The following is a 21069-nucleotide window of genomic DNA, read 5'->3' as shown; positions in this document are numbered from 1 at the left end:
TTTTCAGCTGTGTCTTGTTGCACTGATTGGAGGTGTAGAGATGTCTGGAGATCTCTGATCCGGAAGCAATTCAGTATTGTTTTGTGGGGAAGGATCAGCCCCTCCCCCAGCTATGGCCACCTCCAGCACAGATGAGTCAGCTTTTTTTAGGTCGTCTCCTGCATTCCTTAGACCCTCACAGTCTGTCCCTATCTCTTTCCTTTCTACTTGGGAGATAAGCTGGTCTTTTCAACACACCTTGCTCCCTGGTAGCCAGGCAACTGGCTGTGAGCAGTATTTTCTGCTCTTTTCCCTGGAGTGAGATCCCCTCTGAGCTCTCAGCCTCACTCCTCCCCCTCCGTTCCTGTAAGCAGGGGAGATTCAGGTGCTCCCTTCCAGGTTTGTTGTGGCTTCTTCTTTGCTCCTTGGTTTTTGAGAGCTGTTCTTGTAGTCCAGAGTTGGTTTATCATGCTGATTTTTCCTAAATTGATTTGTATTCCAGTTTGGTGGTGAGCTGGGTGTCTGTGCATCTGCCTACTCCGCTGCCATCTTCAGGTTTCCGGTAGTTTTTTGACTGAGACTTTAGGGTTTTCTATGTACAACATCATATCATCTACAAATAATGATAGTTTTACTTTCTTTTCCAATTTGAATGCCTTTTATTTCTTCTTCTTGTCTGATTGCTGTGGTTAGGACTTCCAGGACTATGTTGAATAAGAGTGGTGAAAGGGGGCACCCTGCCTTATTCCTGATTTTAGGGGAATTGCTTTTAATTATTGCCCATTGAATATGATGTTGGCTGTGGGTTTGTCATAGATGGCTTTTATCATGTTGAGGTATGTTCCCTGTATTCCCACTTTGTTGAGAGTTTTGATCATAAATGGTTGCTGGATTTTATCAAATGCATTTTCTGCATCTATTAAAATTATCATGTGGTTTTTCTCTTTCCTTTTGTTTATGTGATGAATCACATTGATTGATTTGTGAATATTATACCAGCCTTGCCTCCCAAGAATAAATCCCACTTGATCATGGTGTATGATTTTTTCCATATATTGTTGGATCCGATTTGCTAATATTTTGTTGAGGATTTTAGCATCTATATTCATCAGGAATATTGGCTTATAATTTTCTTTCTTTGTGTTGTCTTTGCCTAGGTTTGGAATCAGCATTATGCTCGCCTCATAAAAGGAGTTTGGAAGTCTTCCTTCCTTTGAAGTTTTTGAAAGAGTTTGAGAAGGATAGGAGTTAATTCTTCTTTGAATATTTGGTAGAATTCACTTGTGAAGCCATCAGGCCCAGGACTTTTGTTTGTTGGGAGTTTTTGATGACTGTTTCAATCTCATTTGTTGTAATCAGTCTGTTTAGGTTTTCTGATTCTTCCAGATTGATTTTTGGAAGATTGTATATTTCATGGAATTTGTCCATTTCATCTAGGTTGTCTAGTTTTTTGGCATACAGTTAGTTCTTGATAGTATTTTCTTACAATATTTTGTATTTCTGTTGTGTCAGTTGTTATTTCTCTACTATCATTTCTAATTTTATTTGAGTCCTCTCTCTCTTTTTCTTGGTGAGTCTAGTTAAAGGTTCATCAATCTTGTTTACATTTTCAAAGAACCAGCTCCTAGTTTCATTGATCCTCTGTATTGTTTCTTCAGCCTCTATGTCATTTATTTCTGCTCTGATCTTTATTATTTCATTCCTTCTACTACATTTGGGCTTTACTTGCTGTTATTTTTCTAGTTGTTTTAGATGCAGGGTTAAGTTGTTTATTTGAGCTTTTTTAGCTTCTTAAAGTGTGCCTGTAGTGCTATGAACTTCCCTCTCAGTACTGCTTTTGCTGTGTTCCATAAATTTTGAGTTGTTGTATGCACATTATCATTTGTTTCTAGGAATTTTGTTTATTTCTTCTTTGATCTCATTCTTAATCAATTTATTTAACAACCTGTTATTTAGTTTCCATGTGTTTGAGAATTTTTGAGCTTTTCTGTTGTGGTTCATTTCTAGTTTCATGCCTTTGTGATCAAAGAAAATGCTTTATATGATTTCAATCTTCTTAAATTTGTTGAGAACACTTTGTGCCCTAACTTGTGGTCTATCCTAGAGAATACACCATGAGCACTTGAAAAGAATGTATATTCTGCTGCTTTAGGGTGAAAGGTTCTGAAGATATCTATTAAATCGAGTTGATCTAGTGTGTCCTTTAAGTCTGCTGTTTCTTTGTTAATTTTCTTTCTTGATGATCTATCTAGTGATGTTAGTGGGGTATTGAAATCCCCTAGTATTATAATATTGCTGTTGATCTCGCCCTTTATATCCATCAAAGTCTGCTTTATATATTTTGGTGTTCCTATATTAGGTGCGTAGATATTTATAATAGTTATATCTTCCTGTTGGATTACTCCCTTTATCATCATACAGTGGCCTTTATCTCTTACTATATCCTTTGTTTTAAAGTCCATTTTGTCTGATATAAGTATTGCTACCTCAGTTTTTTTTTCCATTTCCATTTGCATGAAATGTTTTTTTTCATCCTTTTCCCTTCAGTCTATGTGCATCTTTTGTTTTAAGGTGTGTCTCTTGTAGACAGAATATGTATGAGTCCTGTTTTCTTAGCCATGCAGCTACCCTATGTCTTTTGATTGGATATTTTAATCCATTTACAGTTAAGGTTATTATTGATATGTAGTTGTTTATTGACATTTTATTCTTTAAAGCTGTATTCCTCTTTTGCTATATTGTTTTCCCACTTTTATCTGTTTATCTGTTTATATCAGGCCCCTTAACATTTCCTGCAGCATTGGTTTGGTTGTACTGAATTCCTTGAGTTTTTTTTTTTTTTTTTTTTGTCTGGAAAGCCTTTTATTTCTCCTTCAATTTTAAATGATAACCTTGCTGGATAAAGTAGTCTTGGTTGTAGGTTCTTATTCTACATTACTTTGAATATTTCTTGCCATTCCCTTCTGGACTCAAGTGTTTCTGTTGAGAAGTTGGATGTCATCCTTATGGGAGCTCCTTTGTAGGTGATAGCTTTTTTTCCTCTAGCACTTTTTAATATTTTCTCTTTATCACTAAGCTTTGGTATTTTAATTATGATGTGTCTTGGTGTAGGTTTCTTTGGGTTTCTCTTTAATAGAGTTCTCTGTGCTTCTTGACCTTGTGAGAGTTTCTCCTCCATTAATTTAGGGAAGTTTTCAGCTATGATATGCTAGAACAAAGTCTCTATCCCTCGTTCTTTCTCTTCTTTTTTAGGAACCCATATAATGCGGATGTTATTTCTCTTTATGTTGTCACAGAGCTCTCTAAGAGTTTCCTCAGACTTTTTGAGTCTCTTTTCTTTTCTGTTCTCTGCTTTCATGCCTTCATTCCACTTGTTCTCCAACTCGCTCATTCGATCCTATACTCCAACCATCCTGTTTTTAATTCCTTCTATTGTGGTCTTCATTTCTGATATTGTATTTGTCACCTCCAATTGGTTCTTTTTTAATATTTCAATATCCTTTTTTATACTTGCTATTTCTTTATTTAGGTGTTTGTAATGACCATCTGTTGTTGTTCTAAGATCCCTAGGCATCCTTACCATCATTATTTTGAACTCCGCATCTGGAAGTTTGGTTATTTCCATATCACTCAGTTTATTTCCTGGATGTTTCTCTTGTGGTTTCATTTGGATTGCACTTCTCTGTCTTCTCATTATGTCTGTGTGTTTGGATGTTTTGTTTGTAGAGCTCGTTGAGGCTAGGCTTGGTGTTGTCTGCCTTCAGTTTTCAATTGTGTTATTTCTAGGTCTTCTTGGGTTGGTATCAGCTATTATTTGTAATGCACTTTTGGATTTGAGCCGCTTTGAAGTTTTTATTTGTTTGTTTTCTTAACAGGTGATAGTCTTGTTTACCTTTCTCACCAGGGGGCTTATTTGAAACTGTATCCAGCAATGAGGTGGCTGTAACCTGACACTCTGAAGTCCTCTTCTTATAGTTACTCTCTCTGGGGGTAGGGTGTTTTCTCAGTTTCAGTAGGGGGAGGTGTATCTCAGATCTCCATGGAGACCTGAGTTACTGCCCCTCCTTCCCACTTCTTGTTTTCAGCTGTGTCTTTTGCGCTGACTGGAGCTGGAGAGATGTCTGGAGATTTGTGACCTGGAAGCACTTCAGTTTTTTGTTTTGTGGAAGGATCAGCCCCTCCCCCAGCTATGGCTGCCTCCAGCACTGGATGATCAGCTTCTCAGGTCATCCCCTGCATTCCTCTGCCCCTCACCAACTCTCTCTCTCTCCCACTTTTCCTTTTGGAAGATAAGCCAGCCTTTTCAACATACCTTGTTCCCAGGTCCCCAGACAAGTGGTTGTGGGTGATATTTACTACTCTTTTCCTTGGAAAGAGAGCCCTTCTGGGCTCTCAGCCTCATACTCCCTTTGTTCCTGTAAGCAGGGGAGACTCACCGCTCCTCAGCGCTCCCTACCAGGCTCAGTGTGGCTTCTTCTTTGCTCCTTGGTTTTTGTGAGCTGTTCTTGTAGTCCACAGTTGGTTTTTCACACTGATTGTTCCTAAATTAATTTGTAATCCAGTTTGGTAGTATGAGCTAGGAGTCTGTGCATCTGCCTACTCCACTGCCATCTTCAGGTCTCTCTTTGTTGCACAATCTAATCAATTGTCTTGATAGCCATTAGCAATAGAGCTGCAGCTAATTATAAATAGTCACAGAAGGCCAACAAATCTTACAAAATGGTGTGTTGGTAATTTTGGCTTATACCCGTCAAGAGAAACTGTGGTGAAATTACCCTTGAAAACCTACCTTTAATAGCTCATCTTCTGTTGCATCGGGAAATTTCTCATGGATCGAGTTCTTCAGTACTTTGGCTATATACCTCAATCCATAACTATAGGTAAAACAGATGACAAAAGAAAATAATGAAAAAAGGCTAAATGAGAAAGAAACACGCAATTGTTCCAGTCAACTAAAGCTGAGCATTTTCCTAAAAAGTACACATAAAACAAAATGATAACAAGATTACAGGATTTCCATGGATGATAGTAACTGAGTACTTGGTCTGTATTTTCACCTCACTGGAGAATAGTTATGAATTAAAAATGCAAGTGTAGGAAAATGTTTAAAATAGTAAATACAATATGAGAGAAAATGCCTATGTTCAGTACTGGGGTTTATTTTACATAGTATTTCCAGAACTTTTAGCAAAAAATGGTCAAGGTGCTGTATATAGAACTTACGGCAGTAGATCAAGGGAGGAAATGATGGAATTCAGGACTCTGTCGGTGATCCTTTGCAGGCTCTCTCTGGATGCCTCCAGTTTATTTTTCACTTCTGGGTATGTGAGAGCTTGTTCTGTGGTCACATCATAAGGCAGATTGCTGAAAACACAAGGGTTTTCAATTTTATGGGACTTAGGTGCAAGCATTTGTATCTTTGCCAAGTTGGTTCTACAGTCAAGCTTTGTATAGTGAACTTGACATTGCCCACTGACTCCAATTACAAAAGGTTTGCTAAGTGAGGGGAGGCCTCGCATGCCCAGAGGCTTCTCTGCCCCTGGGGGAGCAAGGACACTCTAGGCTCTCCCTCAGAGCTCTTCTGGAAAAATAACTGGCAGACCAAGCTAACTTTCTTTTCCCCACCTTTAAAAAATTATAAAAAATAGTATGTTTACAGAGAAAAATGCATATAAGTGAAAAATACCAGTTTACAACTACTTTTCATATTTTAGTGCAAAGCTTTCTGAGTCCTCCTTCTATGCATGTGTGTATATGGGCTTCAGACATTCACGGGTATAATGCAGTTCGTGTATTATACATACATGCCATACAGTTCCTAAATGTGTGTGTACAAACACTTTTAAAAAAGAAAATGAATTATTATACTTAACTGCAACTGAAAATGAATTGTGAACATTTTCCCATGCCAGTAAATATAATTTTATACCATGATTCTAAATAGTTACTTACTACCCCATTACGTTACACAAACTTTTATTTAACAAATTCCCCAAAGCTAAATATTTTGACTTTGCCCAACTTTTGTTATTACAAACAGTGCTGTGACAACCATGAAGTTGTGCATATCTTAATGATTTCAAAAGGCATCCTTTTGTAGGAAATAAAAAGCTGTGACTGCTTAGATATACAAACCACCATGTAGAACAAGCCAATCCCATCTGGTTTGTTGATGCTGATACATTCAAGTTACTCACTTGGTAAATCTAAAAAAGTATGTACTGTCAGGTGCAGAGAAAGTGTGTACAATTTCTAGGTCTAGTTTAGAAACACACAAACAATAACCAAGGGAGAGGACAGAAGTTGTGGCTTTGGGAATCAATTGGTTATGAAATTTGACATTATGTCTATCAAGATGAGCAGTAGTCCAAGAATGTGACCTGCACAATATGTTAAAGGGGGCAACATCTTGGATTGAAATGGAATTTGTACAGTAAATTTTGTTCTTTTAACAGCGCTTAACAGAGTTTAAGAATATGTATAAATACACATGTAAAAATGATCATAAAACATGATTGAAACCAACATCGTCCTAGCTTCATTACCTGGCTTCTCCAGTCTGTGTTTCTAGTTGGTTCACCCAAACCTTGTATACCTCTACAGGGTTCGTGTTGATGACCATGGACTTGTCATCAATGATCTCTTTTACCACTGGAGCCAGTAACTGACGTAGCATGTTCTGTCCACGGGCACCTCGGTTAAAGCTAACAACCATCTTGATGACTGTAGGGTTCCCAGTAACGATATCCTGTACCTGGTCCACCTTTGATCTAAAAAAAAAAAAAAAAAGAATAAAAAAAAAAGCCCAAACCAAAATAAAATGAATTGCTTCTGTGGAAGAGTTTTAAGCAGTGCATATTCTCTCTGGTAGTGAACTCTTTGTGGGCTATTTTTTTCTCCACTGAAGATCAAAGATGGTGTGATTTAAAAGGAAATTGTCATTTGTAAGATAAGTGTTTCTGATTTGAGAAATGTAAGTATTAAAAAATAGATTCTCAGATTTAATTTCAATCTAGAAGACAGGCATGAACTGAACATGGACCAAAACTAATAATACTTGGTGGCACTATCCAACTTTTGTGCCCCCACTAGTTAATAAATTTCAAAAATGACTTTTTTGATTGAAATGAACTATCTCCACTTTTTCAAGTCCCACTCAAATTCTATGCAATGTGGCTTCTCGCTACATCACATGGCTGAGAAAATTCTTCATGACTTCTGATGGCCAATTCCTCTGACCTTCCCTCTTTCCTCCCTTTCATATCTCTGTGCAACCTCTCAGCCTCCTTCCACTTGACCACTGTCTCCCTTTTTTATCTGCTTTCTCTTTAGGGTCTGAGAATGCCTTTATTTACTTAGTTATTTCATTTGTTTCTTTTTCTGTCTCCTCTTCCCACCTCTGAATTGTTTTTCTTCACTTTCTTTTAAAAAAATTTTTTTTGTTAAGAGACAGAGACAGAGGGGCAGATAGGGACGGACAGACATACAGGAAGGGAGAGAGATGAGAAGTATCAACTCTTCGTTGTTGTGGTACCTTAGCTGTTCATTGATTGCTTTCTCATATGTGCCTTGGACCAGGGGGCTACAGCAGAGCGAGTGACCCCTTACTCAAACCAATAACCTTGGAATCAAGCTGGTGAGCCTTGCTCAAACCAGATGAGCCTGCGCTCAAGCCAGCGACCTCGGGGTTTCCAACCTGGGTCCTCCACATCCCAGTCCTACACTCTATCCCAGGGGTTGGGAACCTTTTTGGCTGAGAGAGCCATGAAAGCCACATATTTTAAAATGTAATTTGGTGAGAGCCATACAACGACCTGTGTATGTTATGCATTATCCAATAAAAATTTGGTGTTTTCCCGGAGGACAGCTGTGATTGGCTCCAGCCATCTGCAAACATGAACATGAGTGGTAGGAAATTAATGGATTATAATACATGAGAATGTTTTATTTATATATATATATATATATATATATATTTTTTTTTTATTTTTATTTATTTATTTTTTTTTATTTTTTTTACAGAGATGGAGAGAGAGTCAGAGAGAGGAATAGATAGGGACAGTCAGACAGGAACAAAGAGAAATGAGAAGCATCAATCATCAGTTTTTCTTTGTGATACCTTAGTTGTTCATTGATTGCTTTCTCATATATGCCTTGACCGGGGGGGGGGGGGGCTACAGCAGACCTTTGCTCAAGCCAGCGACCTTGGGTCCAAGCTGGTGAGCTTTGCTCAAACCAGATGAGCCTGCGCTCAAGCTGGCGACCTCGGGGTCTCGAACCTGGATCCTCCGCATCCCAGTCCAACGCTCTATCCCCTCTGCCACCACATGGCCAGGCAGAATGTTTTATATTTTTAATATTATTATTTTTTTTATTAAAGATTTGTCTGCGAGCCAGATGCAGCCATCAAAAGAGCCCCATCTGGCTCGCAAGCCATAGGTTCCCGACTCCTACTCTATCCACTGTGTCACTGCCTGGTCAGGCTCTTTTTAAAAAAAATTACTTATTGATTTTAGAGAGAGAAGGGAGAGAGAGAGACAGGAAGGAACACTGGTCTGTTCCTGTAAGTGCCCTGACCAGGGATCGAACCAGCAACCTCTGTGCTTTGGAGCAATGCTCTAACCAACCAAGCTATCTGTCCAGGGTTTCTTTCACTTTCTATATGCTTTCCCCTCAGACCTCACTCACATGCACAAATTCAATTATCATCTCTCTTGAATCTATCCTTTGATCTCCTTGTCCAATCCCTATCTCTTTCCTGGGAGTTAGTCTTGAATTTCCAATTTTCGGCTGGATATTTTCACCTATATGTTCTACTTTGTTAAAAATACAAACTATTTTTTTTCCTTTTCATTCTCCCATTTCTCTGATCTTTGTAGCTACTGTTCATCCTGTTCATTCATAGCCAGCAGGTCAATCTGCTAAAAACCTAATGTGGTCATGTCCATATATATCCTTTTCAAAAAACATGGCAACTTCTGAGAAAGTGAAGAGAGTCTCAGCACTTGGGCCTGTCCTCACTATTTTCCATGATGTTGTTCAACCTATCCTTCCAGCTTCATTTCCTGGGAGTTGCTAATAAAGTCACATCTTGGTGAGACTAATCTACTTCTTCTTGGACCTCAGCCCATGATATTTGTATTACTATCCTGCCTTATTTCCCTTTTCCATTTCTTCTTATAAAGTTATAGACATTTTCAAGGTTTTGGGCCAACTACCTCCTCTTCCATAAAATCTTTATCCATGACCTAATTGGAACCTGTCTTACCTAATCCTTCTATTCTGTTAAACTGTGTGTATCATTCATTTAGTTCTTACCTTATTCCTCTGCACAGAATTACTATTTCTTGAGAATTCTATTACTCATGTTGGTGTAGAGACATCCTAAGGGTAGAGGTGCCTGGCTAATATGCTTCACGGACCCACAGAAACAAGCATATAGCGTCAGGTGTCAAGAAGTTAGGAAGGCAGTTATGGTCCATCTAGTTGGCTAAGGGCATTTCTTGTATATTTTATTTCTTTGCCCATTCATTATAGCTACTTATACTTTTTCTTTACATTAACTGAGCCAGAAAACAAATTAGAAAAAATAAGCTTAAGTTTGAGTAAGATGGAAAGACTAGCAGAGATCCCAAACACCTCATTCTTTTATGGCTTTACTGCTCACAGAATTTCAATTCAAATTAAATTTTCTTACTGACTTTCAAAAAGCTTTTGATTTTCAGTTGTTGGATAGTTACAAAATCAAAAGTTAGGTTAGAATTAGAAAAGATATCAACTGTGGGTGGAAGTTGTACCTGAGTATAGCAATAATGATGTAGAAATTTCTCAAGAAATTTGATATATTTTAATAGGCATAAATAACTTATAAGAATCATTTAAAATTATTTTAATAAATCAGAGATAGCTACCACTAACAAAATAGTCAGTTTATTGGTATTTTACAACATATTTATGTACTTACTTTACTTCTTCCTCCAGAGCAGTTTTAAAAAGCTTGAGGAGTAGATATTCTTCTCGTTGATTGGAAGCATAATTGTACAGTGTGAAAATAACAGTATCCATAAATTTAGTAGACTTGTTCTGTGGCATCTGGAAAATCAGCTTCGCCAGGTATAAAGGATTGGTCTAAAACAAAGGAAGAAAGAAGAGAAATAAACCCCCAAAACTACATGGTAATATATTGAAGTGTATCTGGCACAAAGTAAGACTTTAAAAGGTATCAGTTAATATTAATACTATATTATAGGAAGCTACAGTAGAAAGCTACCATAGGATTTAAACTTTGTATACTATGTGATATATTTAATACAACATAATTATGTTATATATACCTTACACAGTTAACCATTTTGTGCCACATATTAATGTTTATTTTCAGGTCCCAGAAGAGAAAGGGGATGGCCAATCTTCTGGTACCCAAAGAGCCTGGCAAGCACGGACCAAGGGCCCAGCTAATACTGTCCGAAAAGAAGTGAGCAATAGAATAAAACATCCCACATTCTGAGACTACAAAGAGAAAGGATGTATTTTACATGTGAAGACAGTGGGATGACTACAATGTTTTTATAAGGAATAAGAAATAAGGAGGCGAAAGAGAGAGGTGAAGGTCAGGACAGTTGAGGGGGGAATGTCAGAAGAAACTGACCAGAAAAATAAAAGACAACTTAAATATTGACAAAAATGTTAAAAACATTGAAATGGAGCCGTGACGGTCCAGCTGGGCATGGAGTCCATGCGATGCAGCACCAGTAATACGGTTTTTCCCAGGAGCTACACCAACCTATGAAGGTTAGCAGAGAAAAATACAGTATAGAGAAATATGCCTACTTTTCATCTTCCTTCTGATAAGAAAAATTTCCATACATGGAAACCAGTTTTCATCTAATGTACAGTTGACTTTCCACATCTGTAGGTGTTCCACATCCATGGATTCAACCAGCCACAGATAAAAAACATTTGGAAAAAGTTACTTTGTTGCTGACGAGTATTATATAGTTAAGTCTACAATGGTGGTACCTATTCTGAACAGATACAACTTTTTTTCTTGTCATCATTCCCTAAACACTATAGTATAACAAATACTTATATTGCACTAGGACAATTTAAAGTATGCAGGAGGATGTGCACAGGTTATATGCAAATACTACCTTATTTTATATGAGGGACTTAAGCATCTGTGAAATTTAGTATCCTTGGGTGGCCTAGGACCAAATCCCCATGGACACCAAGAGACAACTCTACTCAAGCAGTTTGGCTTTAGTGTTTTTAAGAAATTCTAAATTCTAGTATACTTTACTACTTAGATTTACTTTCAAGCCTATAATAATTGGCTGAAAGTTTATGAATAAGCAGCTCAGTACAACTGTTTCTTTATACCTCTGTAGTGATTTTTTTCCCACACAAAGCATATGGGAGTATGAGAAAGGAAGGTTACTCTAAGGTGAAAAAAGCCCATGCCTCCTCCTCATTGCTCTCAGATGCCCTAAAAACTTTAAATGTAGGCTCATCCTGCAGAGACAAACCCAGAGCAAAACCTATGCTAGCTGACTGGCTACTGTGGCTAAGAGGTCTTAGAATCCAGACCATTTGCTATTCTATAGTTTCTTCACTGATCTTGGGCTAATGTCTCCAAAGAAGAGAGAAGAAAAGGTGAAGAAAAACACATGATTAAAAGGGACACTTCCCTGAATGGCTGTGTCCTGGGACTATTGGCTTTGGAGTGTGTGGGGAATAAAACTTGGTGGAATTATTCTAAATGTGCTCCTATGCCTTTTTTCTTTTCTGAGAAATAAGCCTCCACTTATGTAATAGGGAAAACAATACAAATCTTAGGCCAATGACTAAATTTTCACTTTCCTCATGACATAAATTCTATCCAAGAAACTTCATACATTTAGAAGTTTGTGAATGTCAGAAATGATAAATGTCTAAGATTAATTTTCCAATTGGTGGATAACTACTAATCTAATTGGCAGCCAAAAACCCTTCTCTGCCAATTTGAGCCCCCTTTCTTTCTGGAAAGGCTGCTGGTATTAGGCCGTGGATTCCATGGACAATTCTGTTTTAACATGTTTTCTTCTATGCTGGCACACTGTGGTCCTCTGTGGCACTACAGCCGTTTTTCAATCTATTACTCCAAATAGAGAATTCTCCACTGTATCAAAATGAACATTTCTTCTCTCAATGGGCCTAGCCACACCTCACTTATGGTTTGGCTAACATGTTCTCTGTACACCTAACATCAGTGACATCCTCAAGCACAGATTCAGGCATCACTACTGACAGCAGGTGCCCCACACATCAGGACACCTGACTCTCCAGGAAGAAAATGTACCACTTGTGGAAAAGTTTCCAGCTGAAGGGGAGGCTTTGTTTTTATCTATCACTATAGCTTACTCATTTTCCTTAGGGCCTTGTGGTAGGGCAGATAAGCTGAATCAATGGTCAAATAAAACAGTAACTGGTCCACTTGAGTTCAACCATAACCAGTTCAGCTTATCAGTTCTCAACTACTTGGGAAGCAATGGAAAAAAAAACTGTTCATTGAGATCATAGTAATGCCATGCTCTTTATAATGAAATATAAAGATACCCTATATTTCCCTAGTCCAAACTCTTTGGCTTTCCTCAAAAGAAGGTCAGGCTGATTCAGGTAAACACCTGTTTTTCACACAGTTACTTTAATTTTTCCATAATTAACAGCATCTGCTATGTTATTATTAGATTTATTTTATTTCCACAGATAACTGTAGTATAATATACTCACGAAGATCATGGGTTCTGAAGTAAACTACTTGGGTCCCAAAACCATTGTTTTACCATTTTCTGGCTGTGTCTGTTTTTTCGATATGTAATATGGGAATAATGATAATAATTAATTTCTGATGGTTTCCAGGTTTGCAGTACAAATTAAATGAGATAACATATGTGAAGAACCTAGACTAATATTTGGTACTTGTAGGTGCTCAAAACTTATAAGCTATTGTAGTGTTAGCACGGAGAAAGATACATTATAAACCACAAACATGGAATATAGTATTTATCCAAAATTCAGAGTGAAATAAATTGTTCTCACCTGTAAAAGATAAAACAGCTGCTGATATGTTTCTAGTGTTTTTCTCCTCTCCTTACTCATACTTTTGATTCCCTGGTTGTCAGTGTTATTCAGTATTTGCATTTCTCCACCTTTTTTCTTATTCAGCTTTGTTCTGTGTGAAATTACATCCTGGAAGAAATAATTATAAAACAACTACTTTTCACTCTAGTATTCTTTACCTCCTCTGGTCACATACACCCTGAGACACACATAGTTGAAAAGATGAATTTTCCACATTTCTCTCACGAAGAAACAAAGGAATAGAGAATGTTAAACAAATGAAGGGAATCCAGCTTGCAGGTGAATTTGGCTTTCATAATATTTATTCTCCAAAGCTGCATGTATTTGCTTTATAATGTGGGTACCAAGACAATTCAATAAGGAAAAAATTGTCTTTCAACAAATGATGTTGGGATAACTGAATCGCTATGTTTGAAAGCAAAAACTAACTCAAAAGAGATCAAATAGCCTGACCTGTGGTGGCGCAGTGGATAAAGCATCAACCTGGAAATGCTGAGGTCTCCGGTTTGAAACCCTGGGCTTGCCTGGTCAAGGCACATATGGGAGTTGATGCTTCCTGCTCCTCCCCCCCTTCTCTCTCTCTATCTCTCTCCTCTCTCTCTCCTTTCTAAAATGAATAAAAAAAAATTAAAAACATTAAAAAAAAAGAGATCAAATAACAAAATGAAAGAGCTAAAATTATAAAACTCTTGAAAGAAAACCTCGGTATATATCTTTGTTACCCTGGGATCAGGCAATGGTTTCTTGGATATGATACCAAAAGCACTGGTTAAAAAAATAAAAAAAATTGGATTTCACAAAAATAAAACTTTTGTGCTTCAAAGGACACCATCAATAAAGTGAAAATACCCCACAGAGTGGGAGAAAATATTTGCAAATCATATATTGAATAAGGGACTTGATCTATAATATAATCAAGATTGCTTACATTTCAAAAATAAAGACAACTAACTCAATCAAAAGTGGGCAAAGAATATAAACAGACATTTTCACAAATAAGATCTATACATGAAGAGATGCTCAATATTGATGGTTAGTAGGGGAATGCAAATCAATACTACAGTGTGATACCATTTCATACTAATTAAGAGGGCTATAATAAAAAAGACAGTAACAAATGCTGGAGAGTATGTGGATTAATTGGACATTTTATACCTTGCTGGTCAAAATGTACAATGGTACAGACACTTAGAAATACATTTTGACAGTTCCTCACAGAGTTACTGTCTAACCCAAGAATTCGACCCTTTAGAAATATACCAGCAATTTCCACCAGTGTTCCATAAAAAATTTTAAAACATGCAATATCTGACTCTTTAGTCAGGGTCACTGACTTCTTTTCCCTTAGATTGTTAAATAAAAAAACTGACAACAGGCCCTGGCCAGTTGGCTCAGTGGCAGAGCATTGGCCTGGCGTGCGGGAGTCCCGGGTTTGATTCCCGGCCAGGGCACAAAGGAGAAGCGCCCATCTGCTTCTCCACCCCTCCCCCTCTCCTTCTTCTCTGTCTCTCTCTTTCCCTACTGCAGTCAAGGCTCCATTGGAGCAAAGATGGCCCGGGTGCTGGGGATGGCTCCATGGCCTCTGCCTCAGGCACTAGAATGGCTTTGGTTGCAACAGAGCGATGCCCCAGATGGGCAGAGCATCGCCCCCTGGTGGGCGTGCCGGGTGGATCCCGGTCGGGCGCATGCGGGAGTCTGACTGCCTCCCCATTTCCAACTTCAGAAAAATACAAAAAAACCCCCAAAAAAACCAAAAACCAAAAACCAAACGAACACAAAAACCTAAAAATACTATGCTAAGTGAAAGTGCTGGTTAAAATGGACCACACAGTGTGTGAGTCCATTCATATGAAATATCCACAACAGGCAAATCACTATAGACAAAAGGCAGATTAATGGTTGCTGTTTTTGGGGTAGGAAAGAAGAGGTAGAAACTGTTAATATAGGTATTCTTTTGTTTGTTTCTGAACTGAAATATTATTCACATACTTCATAAAATTCATCCTTTTCAAGTGGACAATTCAGTGGTGTTTAGTATGTTTACCACTATCTAATTCCAGAAAACTTTCTTTGAGGTTTCTTTGTAGGGTGATAAAAATGTTCTAGACTTAGATAGAAGTGATAGTTGCACAATTTTCTGATAATAGTAACCATCATTCAATTGTACATTTTAAAAGAGTGAATTAGTATTTTCTCAATATATAAAAGCACTTGCAAAAATATGTAATGTAGAAATTAGTGATGAAAGGAAAGGAATACACTAAATATTTGACAAAATTAGGGGTTTTCCCTTAGATTATGTTCCTTTAATATGGAAAACGTGTGGCTAAAAACACTGTGAAGTAGTTACCTCAGGCTACTAGGTTCCCTGAGGAACATCGTCTTCTCCTTACTCAGGCCTGACTTAGTCATTGGCCTGACTATGTTAAAGGGTCATGAACAGAGTAGGCCCTTTAGGTTAGAGTCTACCAAACATTTTTACAGAGACCTACAGTAAAAAAATACATTTTACATCTTTTGTTGTTATACACTCACATCACCTATCCTCACTACTGGGACATACTTTGACATTTTCAATTTGCTTTTATTCTATTCTGTTTTTAAAGATTGCCAATGTGACATTAATTTATTTCATAACCCACTAACGGCACATGACTCATACGAAAGCCACTGCTTTAGAATGCTTCCTCTGCCACTTAACATTGGGTCACTGTCCCACAGAAAGTTGTTTGTTCTAAAACTTCTTCCATCTGTTTCCCTGAGCTCTTAACCCAATCTCTGCATGAGGACTGTGTATGAGCCAGCATCGGGGTGCTCAGTCACTGGTCCTGAACAGGGGCACTCTGGCCATTTCTGCTATGTACACACTGCTGGTGCTCCAGAGTCCCCAGGCTTTGTCCACCACGTGCCAGAAGAGATCCAGCATCATTTTGACAAGCAAAAACGTACCCACCCTATTTCCAATTGCCTCTGGGGATGAGAACCACTATCAGCTTCTGCGTATAGGGCTAGCTTCTAGCTCTTCCCTACCCCCTGCCCATTTTCCCATAGCTGGTGTCATTCTACAAGCAGAAAAATAAAACAAGAAACCTTGGAGCTCTGAGGTCAGTTAGTTCTATATGGTTACATCCACTGTCTTCCAGGTCTGTGATTTCCTTCTCTCGTTCTCAGCTGGCAGAGATACACAACCATTTACTTCTGTCCCCTAATTGCTCATATGGGAAGAGGGGAATTTGATTTTCATGTCCATACAACTTTTGAAAAGCCAACATTTCCCTTCTTATTTCAGAAACTATAGTAAAATGAAGTAAGGAAGGGAGATGACCACAGATGGAGGTGAAGGGGAAGTCTAGCAGATGGCTGCCGCTATCTACCCTTCAAATAACTGGCGATATGTAGATCACTCAATTTCCTCAAATATGTGGAATAAATTATCTTGATTTTAAATATATATGAGGGGGGAAAACTTGGTATTTTTAACCCTTTCCCCATTACTTTCAATGGAGATAGCCTTGGAAATGGGAGACATTTCATTTGTTTTGTTCCAGATGTCATCTTTAGAATAATGTTTATTGACATTCACAGAGGAGGAGAGAGGGTGGTCAGCAAGCTCTGGGGCAGGACTAAATTCCTTTCCATGAGGAATAGATTTGATGATGACAGGACAGGAATAGTAATGGAGGAAGGGAAACAGTGGCTTCAAATGCTGAGCCCTGGAGGGAGGAGAGGGAAGAATCCGTCTGCTGGAGATCCAGGGGCAGAGGCGAGGCTGTACGCCCTTCTTTCTTCTTCCTGTGGAATTACACCTTGCTCACAAATGCTCTGGTGTTAATGAGGGTTTGCTTTGAAAGCATGAAGAAGGGGACAAAGGCCAATTTAGACAGAGGTTACAAACAGAGGCATGTGTTTTTTATTAATAGAAATCTAATTTTCTCCACATTTACCAAATATCAAAAGCTTGATGGATATTGGTTTAAAGGAGTAACAGTATTATTAACTTGTTCATGATATTCCCATGTCTCAGTGTTGCCCTAAATGCACTATCTTTTCCTTTCCCCTGATAACAGGGTATCTGCATGCAGGTAATATAAATATTTTTGTAAAACATGTGGACCAGTACAAAGGGGATAGACTTTGGAGTCATAAAAATATGATTATCTGCAAAGCATTATTAGCTGTGTGACTCTGCGCAGGTTAGCCTCTACCCCTCACTTTCCTAAGTCTATAAAATGAGCTTAATAATATCACAAACTTACTGAGTTGTGAAAATAAAAAAACATACATATTTTGTCACATTTCCAGTGAAGAAATCAAGGCTCAGTGATGTGATACAATTAAGCAGATTGGCCTACAAGTCTGCACTCATATGGGAACTTCAATGATTCTCATTGCTTTTAGTTTCTATTTAGGTTTTCCTGCAAGGAAGTTGGAGTCTATACCTTTCTTACTCCCTATGCCTCTAGGAAACTTCCATTTTAGTTGCTTTGTTTCCAGCTCCATACCATTCTTTTTGCCTAAAACCAATGCTAACCACTTCACTAACCGACTGACTTCCTCATATTTCTAGGAAGAATGCAAAATTTAAAAGAATTATAAGATAGCCTGACCAGGTGGTGGTGCAGTGGATAGAGTGTTGAGCTGGGAAGCATAGAAGCTAGGTTCAAAACCCCAAGGCTGCCAACTTGAGCATAGGTTCACCAGCTTGAGCGTGGGGTCGCTGGCTTGAGTGTGGGATCATGGACATGACCCCCTGGTCTCTGGCTTGAGACCAAAGGTCACTGGCTTGAAGCCCAAGGTTGCTGGCTTGAGCAAGTGGTCACTGGCTTAGCTGGAATACCTCAGCCAAGGCTTGAATGAGAAGCAATCAATGAACAACTAAAGTGCTACAACTACAAGTTGATGCTTTTCATCTCTCTCCCTTCCTGTCTGCCAGTCCCTGTCTGTCCTATTTTCTCACTAAAAAGAAAAAGAAAAAAAGAATTGTAAGATACATGGTTACTAGAGAGAGCCAGAGTTGATCTATAAGAACTTATATACTTCCCTTTAAAATCTTTTCCTCTCACTAAACACATGTTCAATTAAAAAAAAAAAAGATAAAGATAAGTTTAGTTCTACAATCCAAAGAAAAATCACTTAACTTTTGTACTTCTAGCTTTTCTTAAGTGTATATGTATATACATATATTATGATAAATGAAATAGTACTGCTTTAAGTACTATTTTTACCCATTATATTGTGAACTGTTTCCCCTGCCCTTAAATGTTCTTCAAAAACATTAATTTTAAGGGCTATGTAACATAAATGTAAAACTAATTCTACTGTTCTCTGTTTACTGTTTTTGTTAGGTTGTTTTCCCATGGCTATAAATAAAACTTCAACTGCACTATTCTAAATATCTTCACACCAAAAATGCTATTCTCAGTGATAGACTATACATATTTACTAATCATTAGTTTAATTTCTAAGTGCTTGATAAATAGTGCTTAAAATGTAAGCTGAAAAATTAACTTTATCAATTTGCAAAACTTAAAAAAAAATCTTAAACATTCATGAAGACCTGAAAATCTACCATGATTCTACTTCCACAAGCTGCATATTATTTCTATTATTACTGTTTTGCAACTAAGCCTTTATTTTGAAAGGCAAGGCATTTCCTGTTTACAACTTTACAGGAACTGGGTAAAACAACAGCATAAGGCTATAAAAGGCATTCTCTGACAGACCTGGATTTTATTATACTTTAAAAGTTCTCATGTGTGTCAAAGAATACAAACATTATTTTTTTAAAAAAGAGTAAGTACTGTTTTTTTTCCTGGATAAAAAAATAAAAAGTCAAATGAAGAACATTAAAATTGTAGTTAAAAAAATAAAATAAAGTTCTAGTTTTATTCTTTGATATTTAGGGGGGAAATGCTCCTTCCCTCTACTACAATTGGCTCTAGTTTCCTTATCTTTTCTTCAACTCTTGACTTCGCTGTAATCTCTGGGAGGCCCCGCCTGAGGCAGCTCAGCTCCCAGCTTCGCAGCTTCCCAGCGCTGCAGAGCCAGCCCCGGTGGTGGCTCTCCCCCTCTGACCCACGAAGCCTTCTCGGAGCTTCCAGAAAGCAGCTTCCCCACTTGACCCGTCTGGTTTCTGAAAACTGATACGGCACAGAAGCAGGGACACAGGGACAGGCCTTACCCTAACAGTCTCCTTTTCTTGGTTAAAATGAAACTTTTTACAAGATTTTAGGGAGCTCTGACATTGTCATGTTTCACTCAGATCCAGAAGTACAACATCATTTAGTTAGAGTTAATGACTGGGGCAGCTGCAGGATGTGGGGGCCATTTTAAGAACGTGTAAATAATTTGTTTTAACATCTTAACAACTAGAGAGCACTGCCGGCTTCTAATGAGTGTGGGTTGGAAATGAAAGATGCCCTGTTGTCCTGCATAAAGAACATCCCCATGGCTGGAGCTTTGAGTGTCCTGCTGGCCAGTCATTCATATAGGTGAAAATTTTCATATAATAATTTAAGTGTAGAATCTGTTTTATTTATAAGTACAATACATATCCCTTATGATTTTAATATGCACGCTTTTCTAGGACCACGATTCTGCACACTCTGTCTATTCTGAAGTTTCCCAAGAGTTGACATTTGTTTTGGAAAATGAAGGCCCTGACAGCCCACTGCCTCCGAGGCATGCCTCCCCTGTGCCTCTGTGGTTATCCTGGGGAGACGTTCCAGCCTCCAGCAACTACCACGGTTTCTTGTGGCTCAGGCCTGTGTATGATCATCTTGGAATCTGTGTTTTAACTGTAAATTACTTTCTTTTTATTTCTCTTTAATATTTATATAAAGGCCTTAGTCTTGTTATGAAGGTATACATGTAACTGGTTTTAATTTCATATATATTTCATTTCAGATTGGTAAAAAAAAGCCTTAAGAAATGTTATAAATGGGGCGGCAGAGACTTCTGCAGTCTGAGAACCACTGCTTTTAAATGAGTTCTGGACCACTCATTCTGGATTCCAAATGAACTTAGCTGGAACACAGTGCTGTGAACAGATACACATGCATCTTCTCTCTCCTGGGGCCAACAGTCCCACAACCCCCACTGACCTCTAGTGTGATCCTGTTCTTCACCAGGAGCCCGATTTTGATGTCCATGAGGTTCAGGTCTTTCTCTAGCTGTTGATTGCCCCTGATCTTGGTCACCACTTCTCCCCTAATCTGTGCCACCTCCAGCTCCTCCTGGAAATCCAAGTCGCTTTGGTCCAGTAGATGTACAAATTTGCGGATTACTGACAGTGGTGGGTTGTCAGAGCCAACTGCAGGGAAAAAACAGGCACATTTTAATTAGGCATTCTTGGAATCATTATCAGTAGGAAAGAAGCCAGGTCTTTAAATAAAGTATTACCAGAAAAATACAGCAATTCAGGTATTTGGCCTTAGGAATGAATCGTTCTGCCCATGTAAAATCTGGACAAAAAAACTGATCATGTAAATAAAGCAAACCACTGACAATGTCTGGTCTCACTAATTTCTGGTTATCTAGCTCTAATTTATCACCTCTCTCTCCTACTGCTTCCAGGACTCACACACTGAGAAGATAGTGCTTTATTGATGAGGAATCTGGGAAAGAATGTTACTGTTTAGGTTACCGCAGCTCTGGGAGCCTGTGGCTGAGCCAGATAGGAGACTGCATTCTTGCTGCAGGAAGCAGAAAGTGGTTTCTCTCAGCCCAAAAGACATTTGGGAAGGAGAAAGAACTAGGTGATAGGTGAATTAGAAAAGGTCGATGAAGGGAGAATTAACTGTGAGGCCAAACAGGAGCCAATGGAATGACAAGTAGAATACGTGTTCCACTAGGCATAAATAATAAGATATTAATAACTAAAATTTGGTCCTTGTTCTTTCTGCCTGGGCTGAGGGAGGATGCTCAGAGCTTGGGAGATCAGTCTCTGTTGCTGAGAGAAGCATCTATAGA

General features: G+C 38.3%; 1 protein-coding gene across 2 annotated transcripts in view; it reads right to left on the bottom strand.

Moving 5' to 3' along the window:
- The window catches only part of IQGAP2 (IQ motif containing GTPase activating protein 2), a 449634-nt gene that overhangs the window by 42878 nt on the left and 385687 nt on the right, over window positions 1-21069 (bottom strand). For both annotated transcript variants that reach the window (XM_066273593.1, XM_066273594.1), the window contains exons 21-26: window positions 20202-20410; window positions 13057-13206; window positions 9944-10107; window positions 6525-6749; window positions 5203-5343; window positions 4769-4853 (exon numbers count right to left, since the gene is read on the bottom strand). In XM_066273593.1, the coding sequence (XP_066129690.1) occupies window positions 4769-4853; window positions 5203-5343; window positions 6525-6749; window positions 9944-10107; window positions 13057-13206; window positions 20202-20410 (974 nt within the window). The remainder of the gene's footprint in view (window positions 1-4768; window positions 4854-5202; window positions 5344-6524; window positions 6750-9943; window positions 10108-13056; window positions 13207-20201; window positions 20411-21069) is intronic.

This window comes from Saccopteryx bilineata, chromosome 4 (assembly GCF_036850765.1).
Source record: "Saccopteryx bilineata isolate mSacBil1 chromosome 4, mSacBil1_pri_phased_curated, whole genome shotgun sequence".
In the NCBI taxonomy this organism is placed as follows: Eukaryota; Metazoa; Chordata; class Mammalia; order Chiroptera; family Emballonuridae; genus Saccopteryx; species Saccopteryx bilineata.
This window is presented reverse-complemented; position numbering and strand designations above follow the sequence as displayed.